At 39.2% G+C, this 20704-nt stretch overlaps 1 protein-coding gene across 6 annotated transcripts; it reads left to right on the top strand.

Moving 5' to 3' along the window:
• Positions 1 to 16617: 16617 nt before the first annotated feature.
• On the top strand, positions 16618 to 20216 carry LOC137253964 (uncharacterized). 6 transcript variants are annotated; one of them, XM_067791571.1, is made up of 5 exons: positions 16618 to 16850; positions 17017 to 17115; positions 17274 to 18308; positions 18374 to 18585; positions 18648 to 20216. In XM_067791571.1, exons 3-5 carry the CDS (start codon positions 17307 to 17309, stop codon positions 20017 to 20019), a joined length of 2586 nt encoding a protein of 861 aa, XP_067647672.1. In that variant the 5' UTR covers positions 16618 to 16850; positions 17017 to 17115; positions 17274 to 17306; the 3' UTR covers positions 20020 to 20216. The 6 variants fall into 6 exon arrangements, with proteins under 6 accessions (XP_067647672.1, XP_067647670.1, XP_067647669.1 ...); XM_067791569.1 differs by having other exon boundaries at positions 16935 to 17115; XM_067791568.1 differs by lacking the exon at positions 17017 to 17115.
• The last annotated feature ends 488 nt before the right edge of the window (positions 20217 to 20704 follow it).

Genomic DNA, 20704 nt, shown 5'->3' with positions numbered 1-20704 from the left:
GCCGAGTACCGAAGAAGATTTAATGATGAGCTGTATGAGCTATACGCAGACATCAACATAGTCCAGCGAATTAAAACGCAGCGGCTGCGCTGGCTAGGCCATGTTTTGCGAATGAAAGATGATGCTCCGGCCAAGAAAGTGTTTCTATCGGAACCCGCCTATGGAAGCAGAGGTAGAGGGCGGCCCCCACTCCGTTGGAAGGACCAGGTGGAAAACGATTTAAAATCCCTTGGTGTGACCAATTGGCGCCGGTTGGCGGAGCGAAGGAGCGACTGGCGCGCCTTGTTGGACGGCCATAACCGTTTAGACGGTTAAGCGCCAATTAAGTAAGTAAGTAAGTAATCCGAATAAACCGGGAAAAGTTCGACTAGTCTGGGATGCAGCAGCCAAATCCCATGGCAGGTGCTTCAACGACTTTTTAATTAGTGGGCCAGATTTACTAACCCCACTTTTAAACATTGTGATCGAGTTTCGTGTTGTACAAATAGCGATTTGCGGCGATATAGCCGAAATCTTTCATCGCATTCAAGTTAAAGATGAAGATATGCACACATAACGTTTCTTGTGGTTTGACAACGATGGCAGTTAATGCAAGCCGCGTGTGTATGTGATGAATGGAGGCTTTAACGTTTGGCATTAGCTGCGCACCCTGCATAGCGCATTTTGTACGCAACAAAAATGCTGACGAGTTTTGTGACCTATACCCTCGTACCGTTAAAGCAGTGAATCGCTACCACTCTGAAGACTAGGCGTTAAAATTGGCAAATACTGTGAAAAATATTCACGCTTCAGGTGGATTTCACATGAGGAACTGGGTTACGAATTCTACCTCTTTTAAGAGAGCAACTATGCGATCATGATTCATCTGCGGGAAACTCATTTGGCGCCACAGAGAAAATTCTCGGTATGTATTGGGAATCCAATAACGACATTTTTCAGTATAATTGCAGGTTCTCGAGGCTCAAGAGAAACGTTTTCCAAACTAACGCAGCTCCTACCAGGAGAGAAGTTCTTCAAGTGCTTATGTTGATATTCGACCCACTTGGTTTCTTGTCGCCCTGCAAAATTGGGCTGAAAACCCTATTACAGAATATTTAGCGTTCATGCCTGAAGTGGGACGACAAACTAAAAGGGGACGCATGTGCAAGGTGGCCGTCTTGGCTTTTAAATTTACATAAAATATCGTCCACACCATTCCCAGATGTAAGTAAGTATTTATTTATTACGACTCTAAGAGCCTAGTTCAAAAACTTAATAAAAATATGATTGCATTAATTAACAATGTGTATTTAATCTAAATTTTTAAATAAAAAAATTTAATTATGACACATGTATCACTAAAGCATTTAAATCTCAACGACTATATCATAGTCATACAACCGGCTTTTAAATAAGTTTCTATCAAATTTTTTTATATATTCAGGTAGTTCGTTAAAGTATTTTAACCCTTTGTAAAAAAGACTATTTTGTTCCGATTCGGTTTTATAATTTGGCAATTTCAAATCATTTTTCTGCCTTGTATTTATATCATGGACCTCGTAGTTAAATGTAATACCTGTCCTGAGATACTTTGGCAAAATTCCGTACTTTACATTATAAATAAATTTCATTGTGTCGAAGAATATTTGTTGTTTAACGCTCATCCAATTTAAACAGAAGCATGTCTTTTATAGGAGTATCATAACGTTTGCTTAAAATAAAGCGCATTGCTTCATTTTGCATTTTTTGCAACTTATTAATTTGCGAATCTTTCATAATAAATAAAGTAAGGCTCAACTATGGATCTATAAACCTTTACTTTGTAATAATTGCTTAAGTTTTTACAAGTTCTTTGAATAAACCATAATTTTTTTGCTATTTTATTTACTGTATAGCCAACATGGGCATCAAATTTTAATTTGCAATCAATTTGAACACACAAATATTTAATCGTATTTACTTTTACAATTTCAATATTATTTATTGTAACAGTTTCAAAATTAGCAATGATTTTCTTGAAATAAGCATGTGTTTAGTTTTGTCTATATTAATTTTAAGTCTGTTAGAACACAGTCAGATATAAAGTGCGTTTAAGTCACTTTGTAACTTGATTCTTATATCATTTTCATTTTTGCCATTTATAGAAATTAGAGCATCATCAGCTTCTGAAAATTGCTCAGAGTATCCAGTTGCATACTGTGACATATATTACCATCTCTAAGCTGTTACTAAGTAAATGCAACAAAAACATTAAAGCAAGCTGCATAACACATTAATCATCATTTACCCACATACATATAAGGCAACGAAGAGATAACTCACACACAGATGTAGTAATCAGTCGAAGTAGTACTCACATATATACACGCATATGGCTATGCGAGAGGCTATAAACTACAAATACACACGCATATAGCTGGTAACCAAGTAGAAAATTCTAGAAGAAGAAACGTCTAGACATTAGGACAGAGAGTATAAAAGCAGCACAAGCTGAGCAGTCAGGAAGCAGTTTCATTTTAACACGCAATTAGTTGTGAAGTACCTTAAAGTAGTCTAATAAAAACCATTTTGCATTACTGAATATTGGAGTTATTTATTCGACAATTTAGCGATTCGAAAGTTTGCAGAAGGTTAGAAATAAGCAGAGTTTCTCTAAATTCGTTACAATACGTTTGAAGATGCGGGTGAAAATGCTTACGCCGCAATATGTTATTTCCGTATTCAACTTAACGACGATGTCGATGTATCCATTGTAGCCGCCAAATCGAAGGGTAGCCCTCTAAAACCGATATCCATACCTCGCCTGTAATTGCAAGCGGCCCTAGTAGGCACACGTTTAGCTGCAAATATTCAAAATGCGGTACGTATTCATTGTAACGAGAGCATATTCTTGTCTGATTCTAAGACGGATTTAAAGTGGCTGTCAATGGACCCGAAAAACTTTAAAGCGCTCGTAATGTACAGAATAGGCGAAATTTTGGAGACAACTAATGTGACTCAATGGAATTGGGTTCCATCCAAATTAAAGGCAGCCGGCCAAAAAACAGGTGTAACAGACGAAAGAAAAATATAACTCCTTGTAAAAATGATGCAGCGGCACCCAGTCCGCCACAAAGGGCTTGCCTACCGAAAACAAAATTGTTAAGTTTTGAACGCCCATTTACGTATGTGGATATTGACTTTTTCGGTCCGTTGTATGCAACCGTGGGCAGGCGCAAGGAAAAGAGATGGGGTGTTCTGTTTACTTGTATGACCCTGCGGGCGATACATATAGAAGTGGCTCACAGTCTTGACACCAATTAGTGCATCATGTGTATTCAGAACTTCATCAGTCGTCGCGGATCCCCGAAAGAAATTTACACGGATAATGGCACCAACTTCAAGGCTGTAGAGAAAATTATACGTGAAGTAAATCTAAACCTACGGCGAGTCTCATCCAAGTACGACTATATTAAACGGCGATTTAATTCTCCAGCAGCTCCGCACATGGGAGGTGCATGGAAGCGGTTAATACGAACAGTAAAGTCAATACTCTACGTTATGCTCACCGCATATAGGTTTAACGATGAAACGCTAAGATATGCCCTATGTGAAGTTGAGTTTATCATAAACTCACGACCCTTAACATTCGTGGCATTGACGAGCAGCTTCTGCTGGAATCCGACCCGTCGGATGCCGAATTCGACGATACTATCGTAGAGGAGACATCCGATGATGCGGATCAGCAGAGGATGGACGTCGATGCCACAAACGAACCGTAACGGGCGCGCAGGTACTGCAGATAAACCTGCACCATTCTAAGGCAGCCTCGGCTGCCCTAATCTTACGACTCAGCACTACGTATGAGGACGTCGTTCTAGTCCAGGAGCCTTGGGTCGTTGGCAGCAACATCTGTGGACTCTTTTCTAAGGACTACCGGCTGGTGACACCGCCCGTGACAGGTAGAATCAGATCTTGTATTCTAATAAAGAAAAATCTAGTATTTATTTTACTATCTCTTTTTAGTGACGAGGACTTTACCTGTATTAGCCTCGAGCTACAGGGGCAAACAATCTGGCTGATGTCCGCATATCTATCGCACGATCGCCCAACTTATGTGCAGGACCGGCTCTGCAAAGCGGAACGGGAGGCCCACAGTAAAGGGTTCCCGATAATAATTGGGGCCGATGCCAATGCACATCACACTGCTTGGGGCTCTACCGACATTAACAGTAGGGGTGAGTCTCTTTTTGATTCTATTATAAGTAAGAATCTAAGTATATGTAACTCTGGAGACAAACCAACTTTCATCACCTCAAACAGGAAGGAGGTTCTAGATGTTACTCTAGTTTCTGGGGCATTCTCTGGCCTTGTCAAAAATTGGAGAGTTCCAACGAAAACTCCTACTCTGAGCATATGTATATCATTTTCCCTCTGCTTTTGCGTACACCGCCTAGGGTGGCTTACAGGAATAGGAGACGTACGGACTGGAACCTTTATAAAAAAGTCCTATCCTCTACTCTCCTAATGAACGCTTCTCATGGTAGGCCGAGCCTACCGCTATCAACTGATGAAGCGCCTCTTTTAGACACAACATTTGCTTCTATCGGTGAGCTAGACTCATCGTCAAAAATAGAAGAAGCAGTAGATCTTACCACCAAATCTTGTAACGCTGCCTTCACAGTAGCCTGCCCGGAGATTAAGGTGAGGGGTAAAAAGAAACCCTATTGGTGGAACCAAGAAATCTCCGAGCAGAAAAAAAACAGCAGAAAACTCTTTAACGAGGCTAAGTGCACGGGAATCTGGTCCCATTATAGGGACGCCTTAAAATCTTTTAAGAAGTTAATCCAGAAGGCCAAAAGGGACTCCTGGAAGAACTTCACTAATGACATCGAAGAAGTCTCAGAGGCCAATCGCCTACGAAAGGTCCTCTCCAAAAACCCCATACCCCCAAGCTGCATTCGCACAACGAGCGGAGAATGGGCCACTTCTAGTACGGAAATTCTCGAAACCCTGATCAGCACTCACTTTCCGAGCTGCAGATCTCAACCATACATCTTAAACACGCAATCTAACCCAGGGCCATTTCAACGCCTGGACCACATTGTAAGCGAAAAAGGAGTTATCTGGGCAATCAAGTCCTTTAAACCCTTCAAATCTCCGGGAACGGATGGAATATTTCCCGCTGAATTGCAAGCTGCAAGCGATCTTATAAGCCCGCTGCTAGCTAAAATCTACAAGGCTTGCCTCAACCTGGTCTATATCCCCACGGAATGGACCAAGGCAAAGGTAGTCTTCATACCCAAAGGAGGCAGGATATCGGGCAACAGTCCAAAGGATTTCAGATCAATAAGTCTGACCTCCTTCCTCCTAAAAGTTCTAGAACGATTGCTGGACGCCTACATTAGACGATCGGCAAATAAGGCACTAATCTCCAACAACCAACACGTCTACTCTAAGGGCAAATCCGTAGAGAGAGCTCTACATGCTATCACTACTAAGATAGAGAAGGGTATTGCCTTTAAAGAATTTACGCTGGGTATCTTTCTCGACATAGAAGGAGCCTTCGACAACGTTCTCCAAGCAGCGGTCACAAAATCTCTACGTTCTTTAGGGGTGGAAGAGCCTCTTGTGAAATTCGTCGATCTCCTTCTAAAAAAGAGAATCATTATCTCTGAGCTGGACAGCTTATCGTTAATAAGGTATACCAAAAGAGGAACCCCCCAGGGGGGCGTTCTTTCTCCTCTACTATGGAACCTGACGGTGAACGCTCTGTTATCTATACTACAGCCCACCGGATGCCAAGTCATTGCATATGTCGACGACATAGCCTTGACAGTTACCGGCAAACACCTTCCGGTGCTTGGCGAACTCTTGCAAAATGCTCTTAATCTAACAAACACATGGTCTATGGAATGCGGACTCAGCATCAGCAGTGAAAAAACTGAGACCGTGCATTTTTACCCGCAAACGCAGTATACCGGAATTTACCCTCTCGTCCCTAAACGGGAAGGAAATCAAACTCTCTACCGAGGTTAAATATCTCGGAGTTATTCTAGACAGGAAGCTTGACTGGAATCGAAATGTGGAGGAACGATCCAGGAAAGCCACAATGGCTCTCTACGCTTGTAAGTCGGCAATCGGAAAAAGGTGGGGTCTCCAGCCACGCATAGTCCATTGGATCTATACGGCAGTGGTGAGACCCATACTCTTCTACGCCGTCACCGTATGGTGGACGGCACTCGATATCGAATCTAACAAGAGTAAAGTAACGAGAGTGCAGAGGATGGCGGCAATGCTCACCAGCGGTGCCCTTCCCTCCACTCCCACCAAAGCTCTTGAAACCATATTATTCCTTCTCCCAACTGATCTATATGGTAGATACTGTGCCTCCTGCAACGCGACAAGGCTCAACGCTATCGAACCATGGAGGGATTGCAGGTTTGGTCACACCCGGATCCTGAAGCAAGTCCCCGAAACCTTCTTGAAATTGGACCATACAACATCGCCCCCTTGCTGGGACAACAAATTTTCCACAAGAATCCCAGAGAGGCACGAGTGGGCAAACGGCGTGGAGCCGGGATCACACGAAATCTCCGTTTTTACAGATGGCTCTAAACTAAATAACAGAGTCGGCAGCGGGATATTCTCGGAGAAGCTCAATATAAGCGAGAGCTTTCGCCTACCTGATCACTGCAGTGTTTTTCAGGCTGAACTCATAGCTATCTGGGAAGCAGCCCGCTATCTTGCTAACCTGTAGGTAACCAATTCTATTTCAATTTTCTCTGACAGCAAAAATGCCATAAAATCCCTGCAATGCAGTAACACCTCGTCACTAGTGGCATTGAAGTGCAGACAAACCCCACTGTAACATCTCAGGAAACTGCGCTGCGGATGAGCTAGCTAGATAAGGCACCAACTTGCAAACAACAACCTCCGCTGGTTGGGCAAGCCCTCCTCTAAACACTTGCAAATGCCACCTGCGATCTCTTTTCACGGATCAGGCAAACGCCAGATGGGCGAGGGAACCTACATGTAGTATATCCAAGCAAATCTGGCCAAAGCTGGATGAAAAGAGATCGCGATCGGTGATATTGTTAAACCGTATCTCTATAAGCCCACTAGTGGGCCTTCTTACAGGTCACTGTCTCATGGGCACTCACGGTGCCTATATGGGCCTGCAGACAAATGACTTCTGCCGCAGCTGTAGGGACGAGGAGGAGATAGAAAGCGTTGAGCACTATCTATGCCACTGTCCCGCACTGTCAAAAACCAGGTACCAATGCCTCCACAGACATTATTTTGGGTGCCTTGCGGAGCTTGAATCTATAAACCCAAACGATATCTTGCGTTTCATTAGGCAAACGCGCTGGTTTAGCCTCACTGGGGTCTAAACTCTCCTCTTCTTCGAAAGTAGGGTAATAGGAAATAGGGCCGCCCGCGTGGTAGCACAACGGGCCACAACGGCCTACGTGAGTCTCCGCTCGGACAGCGGAGGCAGCCACTCTAACCTAACATTCGTGGCTCTAAAATCATGTGACGACGAGCCACTCACCCCAAACCATCTTCTGTTAGGGGCTGCGGCTGGTAATAAGCCTCCAGTGCAGCCTGATCACGACCTTCGACATCGCTGGCATCAAACCCAAAAGTTCGCAAATCATTTCTGGCGAAGATGGGTACGTGAATATGAGCCATGTTTGGTGCGACGTAGCAAGTGGTTTAACAAGGTCAAGCCGGTGTATGTAGGTGACATAGTAATATTAGTCGACGATTCACTACCTCGAAACAGCTGGCCGAAAGGTGTAATCATTCAAATAATCATAGCCAAAGACGGCCAACTCCGTCGTGTCAAGGTTAAAACCAGTACAGATGTGTTTGCAAGGCCTGGTATCGAAGCAGCCGTGCTGGACGTCGGCATAACTCAGGATGACAAGCTCGTGTATACCTAACTCCCTTGCAAAGGGGGGAATGTTGCCGCCTCCACTGCCTTATTTACTTGCATTAGCTAAGAGTAATAATGTTTTCCTTTACCTTCATTCGCATACGGTACATGCTTACATACATGAACTTCATCCAAGTTCTACGTATGTAAGTACATATTGTAACGAATTTACTGCAAATCCTCTTATTTGCAACCTTCTGCTAAGTTCGAATTACTAAACTGTTGAATAAATAACTCCAATATTTAATAATGCAAAATGGTCTTTATTAAAGTACTTCACAATAAATAACTCTATTATTGCTCGACAAATAGCGTGCTTAATCAAAACTGACTCTCGCGCCTCTACTGTTGGTGCTTTTATACTCACTGATTTCCTCGTTGCATCTTCTAGGCGCTTCCAGAATTTACTTAGTTACTGCCATATAATTATAACTACAGATGCACGTGTATAGCTTCTCATATGCGCGTGTACTTGTGAGCGACACTCCCACAATTACAATTGTATACTTTTGGGAGCATCTCAGATAAGATATCTTCATGTGTTTGTGCATCTCTTCTCCGCTGCGTGTACGTACATATGTGTAGACATAATGATTGATTCGTTTATGTAGATACATAATGGTTGATTTATGGATGTGCATACAAGTCATTCTTAGCATCGGCTTAGAGATGACAGTACCCCTTAGTGTTGCTAATATTCGTAACACTGCCCTCCACCTAAGCCTGATCGTCCCGATCGGACAAATCTCTCGATCTAAACGCTGCCAGCCTTTCCAAATGAACCACTTTCATTTTGGTTCGTGGTTTGCCAATGGTTTGTATGCGGTACACTACATCGTTGATCCGTTTTAAAACTTTGTATGGGCCTTCCCAATTACACTGCAATTTCGGGGACACCTTTCCGCCGGTGAGTGTTGTACAACAGTACCAAATCTCCCTCCAAGAAATCTTCCGATTTATTTTTCTCATCGTACCTGCGTTTCATCTTACTACTCACTATCCTTGATCGTTCCATCGCACTCTGTTTTTTGGCCAATGAACTACTTTGTAGAGCTTGCTCTTGACGGATTGGCTTCATATACTCAGTATCGTTCCGACGTTTCCCAACAGAAGTGCGCGATGGCTTGAAACCACCCTTGCATTCTTTCTGGAAAATTCTTTCAGTCGTTTTAGTGCGTCCATTAGGTTTTGTCAATGCCAGTGTTTCTCTCGCAGGTACTTTTGATTTCGCTTTATTTGGCCCATTCGATCCATCAACCTTTACCTTTGACTTTCGTGGTTTTCCCGAGTCGAGTCTTCTCCACCAGTACTCCATTACTGCTGAACACTTTCTCCAAACTGAAGTTAAGTGATATATCGTGGTTCTCATAACGCAGAACCCTTCTCTGCATATCAATCTTGATGTCATGGCCAACCAAGAAACCACTCCCAATATAACTTCATCAACAATCTCCGCCAAAACGAATTTGTGTAAAACCATGACCTTCCCAATTAAGACTTCACAGATCACTTCTCCCCGGACTTGGTTATACTCGCCAGTGACCGTACGCAACCTTGCTCCAGGTAATGACTTTACTCTCCTGTAGACCAAATCAGATCGAATCAAGGAATGAGATGCGCCCGTATCTACAGTCAGTACGTTCTTTGCCATCCACATTCCCTCTGACGGTAAGACTGCTCGATTTTCTGCCAATTTGCGACAGATATCACAGGGCATTCAATATCTGAATCTAGCTCTTGATCTCTACATCTTACTCGCTTTTGCTCATCCCCTCCATCTTTGTTATTAAGACCACTCATGCTGTTGCAACCACTAGGATCAAGATCGCAATGACGTGCAATGTGACCGGGCTTCCCACATTTGAAGCATTTGATAACTCTCTCACTCCGCTTTTGCGATCTTTCAGCGCCTCCAATATTGCGTCTACCCAGTCTGGCCTTTATACTTCCACACGGCGTGCTTTGAAAACTGGCTTACACAGAAGCGACGCTGTTTCCTGAATCAGAGCTTGTGAAACCGTTTCTGCGAATGTTGGCTTTGGGTTTGCGTATGTAGCTCGCTTTGTTTCGACGTCCCGTATGTCATTTATAAAGCTCTGAATCTTTACCCTTTCAGTGTATTCCACAGGTGCGTCCGCATTTGCGAGATGAGCCAATCTTTCAACATCCGAGGCAAACTCCTGCAAAGTCTCATTCGCTCTTTGGTGACGGTTTTGCAATTCTATTTGGTAGATTTGTTTCCTGTGTTCATTTCCGTAACGTCCCCTGCAAAAATCTTTCGATCATGTGGTCCACTGGAATACTTACCATTATACTCCACTGTAATGCAGCAATGGACCAACTAATGTCTCTACACGAACATGTTGTAAGCCGATCATTGCTCGTTTTTAACGATTGTAATCACTACACGATAGTGTTTTTACCTTTGGATCACTCGGTGAAACTGATGGGCGATTTAGTTGCAACTCCTCGGTCTCCATTTTATCTTGTCGTTCACTAAAAGTCTCCAGCTTTGGTTTCCTAAGCCTCCAGCTTCATTGAGATACGCTCTTCCTGTGCTTCGAGTTGTAATGTTATGCGTGCCTCTTGCTTTTTTAATTGTTCTGCAATTTGTGACGCCATGTATGTTTTCTGTTCATCCAATTGTGCTTCAATCTTGGATTTGATGCGTGTCTCCTGCAATTCCAGTTGGGATGACATTTATGACATTTCTGAAATTTGCGACGAAATTGATGTTACTGTCGATGTTTATGCAGATATTGAAGCCAAAATCATGTTCAAGTCTGTGCTCGTAACTGTCTGCGATGTTTCGTTTTTATCTTAAATTTTTGTTGTTATCTCGTCCCCATCAGGATAAAAGACATACTCGTCCACATCAATTCCTTGCGACTCCATTACCTCTCGTAGCCGTGCTTGAAGTTCAATCTTATTGCCGGTTGTATTCAATCCACGGTTCTCCAACTCCTTTTTCAGTTGCTGGATCCTCAATTCACTCAACTTTGCCATGTCGAAGTTGTATTTGCAATATTCGGAATTTATTCAACAATTCCTCTTCTGACACCAATTGTAACGAATTTACTGCAAATCCTCTTATTTGCAACCTTCTGCTAAGTTAGAATCACTAAACTGTTAAATAAATAACTCCAATATTTAATAATGCAAAATGGCTTTTATTAAAGTACTTCACAATAAATAACTCTACTATTGCTCGACAGATAGCGTGCTTAATCAAAACTGACTCTCGCGCCTCTACTGTTGGTGCTTTTATGCTCTGTGATTTCCTCGTTGCATCCTCTAGGCGCTTCCAGAATTTACTTAGTTACTGCCATATAATTATAACTACAGATGCACGTGTATAGCTTCTCATTACAATTACATACTTTTGGGAGCATCTCAGATAAGATATCTGCATGTGTTTGTGCATCTCTTCTCCGCTGCGTGTATGTACATATGTGTATACATAATGATTGATTCGTTTATGTAGATACATAATGAAAAAGATACATAATGATTGATTTATGGAAGGGCATACAAGTCACTCTTAACATCGGCTTAGAGATAACAGTACCCCTTAGTGTTACTAATATTCGTAACAATATGTACATATTAATCTCTCTTCTACTGTAAAATCATATTAATAATTCCTGTGCCTTACGGTAAAATCAACCTGTCAAAAAATGCTTAAAAAGAGATTGTACACTAGAAATAATTGAACATTGTTATTTGTCAAGCGGTGGTGAATATATTGCTTTAAAGCTTCCTCGTAAGGTGCGTCCACACCAGTAACAAAACGTGTTACAAACAGTTATATAACCAATGTTATGTAACTTGTTAGAAATTCAACTGAAAAATGTTGTATAACACGATGTTATGTAACTTTTTTTTTGTTTTTATAGCAGGTTACATGTTACCCAGACGGTGTCGGTAAAGATCAAAGGAATTCGATAACTTGGTTGTATAACAAGTTGCAATTGTTTCAAAATATTGTTATACAACTTTGCTATTTCGTTAACGGTGTGGACCTTTACTTACGTAATTAAGCTTAATAAAACGCGAATGCTGTTAAAAATTGTTTTTCTTTCTGCTTGACATAGAAGCAAGGTTACAACCAGATACACAATGGAGAAATAAATAAGCAGCTGTTCGAGAAGGTTGTCGGTGAAAAGCCTAGACCCTTGGAGATTTATGCGAAAAAGGCAACAGAGAGTATAAAAGCAGCGTAAGCTGAGGAATTATCAATCAGTTTGATTTAAACATGCTACTAGTGAAGTACGCGATAGTTGTAATTGTGAAGTACTACTCCCAAAGTAGTCTAAAAAAAGAATGTTTTACTATACTGAATATTTGAGTTATTTATTCGACAGTTCAGATATTCGAAGCTTCAAAATAATCGGGAGTTTTCCAAAATTCGGTACAATACATAAGTGTAGATTAAGTCATATAAAGGATGGCAGAATGCCTTCCTCCTAGTATTCAAGTCCAATAAATGCAATCCATGGAATAAAAAAAAAAAAAATAGGAGTAAGAAAAGGAATAATTACTCCGGAATGCAAAAAGCAATAATCACTAACTCTTTTTATTCATTATTCCGGAAAAAACCAAAAAGTAAAAATAATAATTTTTCCAAATGGAATGCATTCCTTAAAAACTCTGATTTGAAATAAGGAAGGTGTTCACATACTTATAGGTATTCTAAAGTAGGGATGGGCGTTATCAACAAATTTGAATAACGATTGACGAAAAAATAAAAAATAAAAAATTATTCATCATTTTAAATTTTTTGATTGTTGAATAAAAAGTTATTCGTTATTCAAAATATCCTGATTGATGATAATCGGTCGTTCTTGTTTTTTTTTTTTAATTTTGAGTAGAGTTGAGTTATTATTCCTTATTTAAAAAATTTGGAATAACAATAAAATTTCAATTTTTATTCAATTATTCAAAAATAAAAAATAAACCCTCGAGATGCCCTGCAAATATACCCATATGCGTAACAAGTTCGCTTGTAGTTCTGATGCTTCTTATAGTAATATTGAGATGATTTTGGGGAGTATTCCCAGGGTTTTTGGGGTAATTTCGGGGACACCCTCTAGATCCTCCCGTGGTCTTTCGGGACTCCCTCGGGGTCATTTGGGGGTCGTTCTGGGATGGTTTTGGGGACTCCAACGGGGTCATTTGTGGGTAATTCAGGGATATTTTTGGGCACCCCCCGGGGGTCATTTGGCGTCATTCCGAGTAGGTTTTGTGGACTCCCTCGGGGTCATTTGGAGGTCATTCCGAGATCTTTTTGGGGACTCCCCGGGGGTCAATTGGGGGTAATTCCGGGAAGGACCCCAAATGACCCCGAGGAAGTCCCCAAAACCATCCCGGAAAGATCCCAAAATGACCCCGTGGGAGTCCCCAAAACCATTCCAAAATGACCCACAAATGACCACGATGGAGTCCCCAAAACCATCCCATAATGACCCCCAAATGATCCCGAGGGAGTCCCGAAAGGCCCTGGGAGGATCCAGAGGGTGTCCCCGAAATTACCCCAGAAACCCTGGGAATACTCCCCAAAATCCTCTCAATATTATCAGAACTACAAGCGAACTTGTTACGCATATGGGTATATTTTCAGGGCATCTCGAGGGTTTATTTTTTTATTTTTGAATAACTGAATAAAAATTGAAATTTTATTGTTATTCCAAATTTTTTAAATAAGGAATAATAACTCAACTCTTTACCCATAACTTACAAAAATAAGAATGACCGATTATCATCAATCAGGATATTTTGAATAACGAATAACTTTTTATTCATCAATCAAAAAATTCAAAATGAATAATTTTTTATTTTTTATTTTGATTTGTTTGATTTCAAAATGACTCAATCCTGTTCTAAAGCTTTTGCAATTAAAGTTTGCTAAAAGCATCAGACTATTTCCTTATATAAATATATATGAGACATTCCATATGAAAAGATAGGTCGACCTCTCCGATTTCCTTCAAATTCGGAAGACGTGTATTATTTGACGTCTGGAATCGTGTGTGAAAATATTTTTTTAAATTTTTGAATATTTTGGATTTTATTGACAGTTGAAAATTTTTGAAAGCTTTTCTTTGAGTTAAAATATCTTTTAAACTATTAATTTTAGAAAAAAAACTTTTACTACAAAAAGTTTTTAAAATTATTGAAGTTTATAAAAAAAATTTTATGTTATCAAAATTTTGAAAAATAATATGATTGAAAAATAAAATAAAATTTTTTTTCAGTGTAAAGTAATGAAGGTTAGCACCGATAATGTAATGAATTCCACTTATTAATAACGGGAACATACACTTCAGTTATTTTTTGTTTATTCTATCGCAGTAGTCATTGATTTTGTGAACTTCTTTTATTTATTACCTTATGAAAATTGTTTGCATTTCATAGTCATTTGCTATTTGATTCATACAAGGAAAGGTTCTTCTCCAGAGCTGTTCGCTGTATTTCTTACAAACTATCGTACATATATACATATTCTGATTCCCAAAAATGCCAAGTAAAAAATTTTGTTGTAATCCATTTGATTTGACTAATCACAACTGGGTTAAAAAAAATGTAGGTAAATGCACGCCAAAACTATGAAAAAAACTAGCCAATTTGGGGGATATGTCTGCTTTTTCTGCAGGATTAAAATTCTAAAAGATGCTGTACCATCTAAAGAGGTTGGCAATAGTATTATTAAAAGTCCATTGAATGAAACTAAATTTTCCAATGTAAAAACAGGTTCCGAAGTAAATCCATCACCAAATATAAGTTCTGATGAAGATAGTGAAGTGTATACAGGAGGAGATGACGGCTTGGAAATGTTTTTATCTGTAAAGAAAAAGTTTCAAACCATTTCGAATTATTGAGAAAAGATTTTTTGGTTGACAATTTCTCCACCAAGTTGGACAGCATACAAACTCCAAAAAGAATTTAATACAACTTATAAGTTAGCTTCCCATGCGAAAAAAAAACCAAAATATGTTTGGATTTGGTTCCCACCCAACAAAAAAAATATCAGGAAGGAAGATTTCCGAAAATGATATTTCCGTAGTCCAAAATTTTTATAGGTCAGATGATATTAGTCGACTTATGCCTGGCAGAACGATTGCATATCTGTAAGACAAACGGATGGAACAAGTAAAGAATTCAGAAACGATTGGTCTTGTGCAATCTGAAAGAAGCTTATGTCGAAGTTAAAAATATGTATCCTGATTTAAAGTTGGATTCAGTAAATTTGCGGAACTACGTCCCAGGGAATGTATTTTCTGCTATAGAAACAGTGAATAAAGATACTCATACGTTTATTGAAATGCTGAAAGCCGATGCATCAGTACTTTTAACACACAGTTTTATAGCCAAGAACCAAAACAAGTTCTTCAAAGCACTGAAACTTCAATTAAAGGAAGGCGAATTTATAGTAGTTGGTGACTTCTCTGAAAATTTCACTTTTCTGGTTCAGAACGCCATTCAGGATTACCACTGGAATAGCAATCAAGTTACACCTCACCCCTTTGTTGTTTATCGCGCAGAAAAGTATAAGAATAAGAGCTTCTTATTTGAGAGCTTTGTACTCATCTCAGAGTGTAATATCCATGATACCACTGCTGTTTATTTATTTCAAAAGAAAATGATTAATTGGCTTGTACCGACAATGTTAAAAAAATTTACTACTTTCCAGATGGCGCAGTTTCACAATATAAAAATAAATAAAATTTTATTAATTTAATGTATCACTTTCAGGATTTTAATATAAAAGCGGAATGTCACTTTTTTGCCATATCGCATGGTAAAAACGCTTGTGATGGAATCGGTGGTACTGTTAAAAGATTTGTTCAACGAGAAAGTTTACGCCGTCCTGGCTCCACACCAATTACTACGCCAATTGAATTTTTTAATACTGTCAAAAACGAATTTAAAACAATGCAAATTGGTTTCTGTTCCAAAGCTGATTACCAAAAAGAAAAAGATTTCCTAAAGCAGCGTTTCGCTACAGCTGTTCGAATCAATGACAACCGGTCATTCCACAGCTTTATACCCTTTTCAAGCAACGAAATTAAATGTAAAGTTGTATCGACTTGTAATGAGAGCGATTGTAAAATTTTTAAAGTAATAAAAAAATGACCTAATTTAAAATATAAAACTACATTTTCATAATATTTATGCCATTTCGAAGATTTATATAGTGTAATAATTTTTGTATCACAAACTTACTGTGCGTAAAAATCATAGATTTATTCAACATAAAATTTTCAAATTTTTTTTCTCGAAAACAAAAAAATAAACATTCTTTTAAATTTGAAGGGTAGGTTAAGAACATATTTTATTTTTCAATCATATTATTTTTCAAAAATTTGAGAACATAAAACTTTTTTATAAACTTCAATAATTTAAAAGACCTTTTGTAGTAAAAGATTTTGTTTTAAATTAATAGCTTAAAAGATATTTTAACTCAAAGAAAAGCTTTCAAAAATTTTCAACTGTCAATAAAATCCAAAATATTCAAAATTTAAAAAAATATTTTCACACACTATTATAGACGTCAAATACTACATGTCTTCCGAATTTGAAGAAAATCGGAGAAGTCGACCTATCTTTTCATATGGAATGCCTCATATATATATATATGTATATGCTATTTACTACTCTCTTCATGCACAAGCAAAAGCTCGGCAAAAAGTTCTTGAGCAAATGCTATCAGTCGAACAATAAGTTAACTCATAAACACAGTCAAAATCGAAGAGAAAGTGTAAATAATTTTTAAATAATAATCTTAAGTAAACAATAATGTAATCAAATATAGATTTAAAAATTAAGTGAAATCTTTTTGAGATGAATACTCGCAATCGTAATGTTAGACAGATATAACTTTACGTATATACATATACACAGATGTATATGAATTATCGCTTGTGAAATAATAAATTCGTTGAATAATTAGGTAATTAATCATGCTGGAAATACAGGGGAAATGGGATTTTAACTAAACTGCAAATTAATTATCTTTTCGCATTTTATAATTAAGATCTGAAATTCTACCAATCTGCAAAGGATTTTTCATCTGATATATTTTAATGAAAATTTAATTCCTTAACATACACAAAAAGGGTAAAATTATAGTATATCGAGCCCTCTTGTTGCTGCGCATGTCGCTGTCAAGCGCCACTTGCATCTCCTGCCTCTGTCCGTTATTTACTGCTGAGTAGGTGAGCTTTTTTGTTGCAAGGTCTTGTTGGGAGCTGGTAAAGGCCAAATTATTTATTATAATTTTGTTTTTGAGAGCACTCCATGCAACGCAATCATTTAATTGTATTGTATAAAAGAAACTGATTAACCACTTTTATTAAATTTTTTTTTTCTACAGCGCCTTATCAGCTAGTGGTTTCACATTCTGTAAATGGATGCAGTTGTGCACGGCTGTGGAAGCTCAAGTCCCGGTCAACATCATGGCAGCAACATTTCGTGCACTAGTTTAGCGCATCGCTCTCAGCATCCACCACCCACGCCTATGTACACCACAACTAATAAAATGCCGAAATATTCGCGATCCAATGCGTCGATTACAAAACAAAATCATCGTCTTTATGGAGTGGGTGGGTTGAGAAGTGTCGATAGGTCCATGGGTATTAATACGCACAGCAACTCCCTTGCATTTTCCACACATCAATCACAGTCCTTCAATTCTTCGTTACCACCTGCTACCTACTTAGCGGCGGTAAGTACTGGCAGTAATACTGGTGCAGGTGGTGGCGGGATCTTTCATCAACATTCTTATTCGAGTGGTACTACGGCAACAGCTTCCAATGATACGTGTCGAAACTACTGGGGTCATCCAAGTCTTTATCGTGGTGGACGATATCATAATAAACCAAAATCAGCCGTGGAGCTCTTGGCTGAAACAAAATCTTATTTCATTAAGTCTGAAGCTGTCATGGATAGAATACATCAATCCAGTTATCGCTCTGCCACTATTGCCAGTATTGGGAAACGTGGACGCAGCAGTGATGTAGATGAACGCGATGAATTAAGTGGTGTTGGCCGGTACCAGTCACCTTGTTATCCTCCCGCATTAGATACACATGATGCGCGTAATAAGCATCGCTATAGTATACCATCTTCTTCAACGGTCTCCTTACTTCAAAGTGGACACTCAAGTACGTATCAGCACCATCGTCATCATCATACTCACATAAGTGGCACAAATATTGCACGTCACAGCGCACCATCATCAAGCAATTTTTTGCAAAGCAAGGTACGAATGATGTTAGCTGGCAGTAGCGTTTGCGTAGACTCAGCGAGAGAACGCACAAATGAACGTAGTTATCGTGAAGATCTGTTACGAAAGATGGAGGTTGCGAACAAGAATAGCGTTCGCGGTGGCGTTATTGATGGAAATGAGGTATATTATTTAGTGCATGGGAATTTTTTTTACAGACTTTACCTCATGTCACATTCCTTTTGCAGTTAACACCGGTAAGCTTCTCTAACGGCGATGATACGGGTATACGATTGCCTCCACCCGCGTTTCTATCACCACAATTATTTGATAATACTTACAATTATGGTGCTGAGAATAGTAATGGTGATGAACCCCTTGTACTGACGGAGAATTATAGGCCCATTAGTCCGCCAGCAGAGTACGCTGCAGAAACAATCAAAAATGAATCTCGTTCGAGGTATGTAGTTGCATTAAAATTTTAGGTGTTTACAATTTTTATTACCATGTTATTCTTTTTAGATACAATTATCAGCGTTCACATTCACATTCACATGAAATGGCCGCCGATCCTAACTCTCAGTACAATATTAATAGCCATAAATCATTACCCGATTTGCATTCTCAAATAAGTCGCCATTCGCCCCATAGCGAAATACTCAGTTGCTGCAGCAGAGGCAATCGTTCAATCAAATCAGCTGGCGAATCTTCACTTAACCGTGACTCGGGTGGCTCGTCCGGTCATTATACTCATCGTAGTGAACCTTGTTACCGACAGCAACGCAATAGTATCAATCATGATATATACGCGCAAGTGAGTTCAAAAAATTGCTGTCTTAATACCATACCCACACCAATGGAGTACCGACGAGACTCTGGTTCGTCAACACAACATAGTGCCAACTCAAATGGTGGTAGGGTTGGCTATTCCTCCTCTTCATATTTACGATCGGGAAATGATGATTGTGTTGAATGCAATTGTAAGAATGGGTCACGTTTCGGATCAGATGACTATTTCTTTAATTTTTCGACACCAGAAGTACCGGAGGCTTTTCAAGATGGTTATACACCTCCATCACCTTCAATGCCACCACATTACGATATGGAAGAGTCAAGATTCTCTAATGTACCAAGCTTTCAAAATCTTCAACTTCATCATACACAGCAACAAGTTCATGAGCAGGATCAGCAACAGCTCTTCAGTACATCTGTGTACAGTAGCGGCAGTGTAAAATCACCTAAAAGCTCTACAGCTCAAAGCCCAGGCTCAGCGCCTTCAATTGAGGATATAAGTCCACCCCCAATACAGTTCAAACGACAACGTTGTATACGTTTTAAGACACGTAATCGAATTTCACTGCCAAATGCGCCATCACAAACTAGCAGTGTAACGGCGCAAAGTTTGGAGCGTGTAGAACCGTATCACGGCAAAATGGAACAATCTTCCTATTTCTTTCCAAAATGTTTCTCTACGGATACATATATTCCGTCAGGGAAAAACTATAACGTTTCTATAGGCCAGTCGGCGTCAACACCTTCGATTAATAAATTAAATGAACGCGAAGAAACAATCGTACTTGATATATATGGAGCGGATGAACATTTTGAAGAGCTTGAAAGATTTTTTGATCGTCTTGGCTTAAATGATGAGAAATTTCATGAGATATATAGTGTACCAAGACGGCGCCAAAGTGGGGATACAGACTCAGAAGAATCTAGTACTGTGTTCTTCTCTGATGTGAGTACGGTGGATTCGATGAGGTTGCCGGATAGTACAGAAACGCAACTACAAACTACACAACCATATCGACCCTCTGAGCCACCATCGATTGTTGAACGAAATGCACGAATAATCAAATGGCTTTGTAATTGTCGAAAATTACAATATGCTTAGGGGACTGAATAAAATTTTTAAATTTAAGTATGTAATTACTATGTACTTCAGTACATACAAATTAACGGTACCAAAATTGAACATTAAAAGGCTACATGGGATTGTTAGATGTATTAAAAACTATAAAATTATGGAGACAGACCTATTTGGCCAGTGTTGCCCTTTCTGAAACGTGCAATAAAGTGATTTATGTACAATTTTTTTTTCGTTTTTCTAATGGAACCATCACTTGGTATACTATCTCGGACAGATAGACCTTAAAGTGTACTTTAGAAAAGAGTCATAAAAAAGTTTTTTTTTCTGCTGTAAAATTTTTTGCTATAAAGTTACAGTAAACCGTTGCCTTTAAGTTTTTAGCTAGTTGAACCAAACCAATTCTTTTTTCTTTCGAAGAAATGAAAGACTTATATACTAAATTTTTTATGCAACTATTAACCTATTTTAAAAATATAACAAACGATTGCTTTTAATATATAAACTGGCGTGGCAACACGCACATTTAGAAGAAGAAAATTTGGAAGTTTTACAAGCCGTAAATCAAAAGCCAATAAAGATATTTCATTGAAATTTGCAGAGATACTGTCCTTGCTAATTATATAGACATTTTTTAATAGATACAACTGTTTGCTTTGAAAATGAACGAAATCGCCCGAAAGCCACTCCTACTTGCACAGCTAAGTAGGTA

This window comes from Eurosta solidaginis, chromosome 5 (assembly GCF_040869045.1).
Source record: "Eurosta solidaginis isolate ZX-2024a chromosome 5, ASM4086904v1, whole genome shotgun sequence".
Classification (NCBI taxonomy): domain Eukaryota; kingdom Metazoa; phylum Arthropoda; class Insecta; order Diptera; family Tephritidae; genus Eurosta; species Eurosta solidaginis.
This window is presented reverse-complemented; position numbering and strand designations above follow the sequence as displayed.

What these genes read in the sequence shown, in the direction of transcription:
- LOC137253964 (XM_067791568.1), top strand. Translation starts at nt 17,307, where the DNA reads ATGGATGCAGTTGTGCACGGCTGTGGAAGCTCAAGTCCCGGTCAACAT. An exon ending in GCGTTATTGATGGAAATGAG is followed by an intron (nt 18,309 to 18,373) that starts GTATATTATTTA and finishes TTCCTTTTGCAG; the next exon opens with TTAACACCGGTAAGCTTCTC. An exon ending in AAAAATGAATCTCGTTCGAG is followed by an intron (nt 18,586 to 18,647) that starts GTATGTAGTTGC and finishes TATTCTTTTTAG; the next exon opens with ATACAATTATCAGCGTTCAC.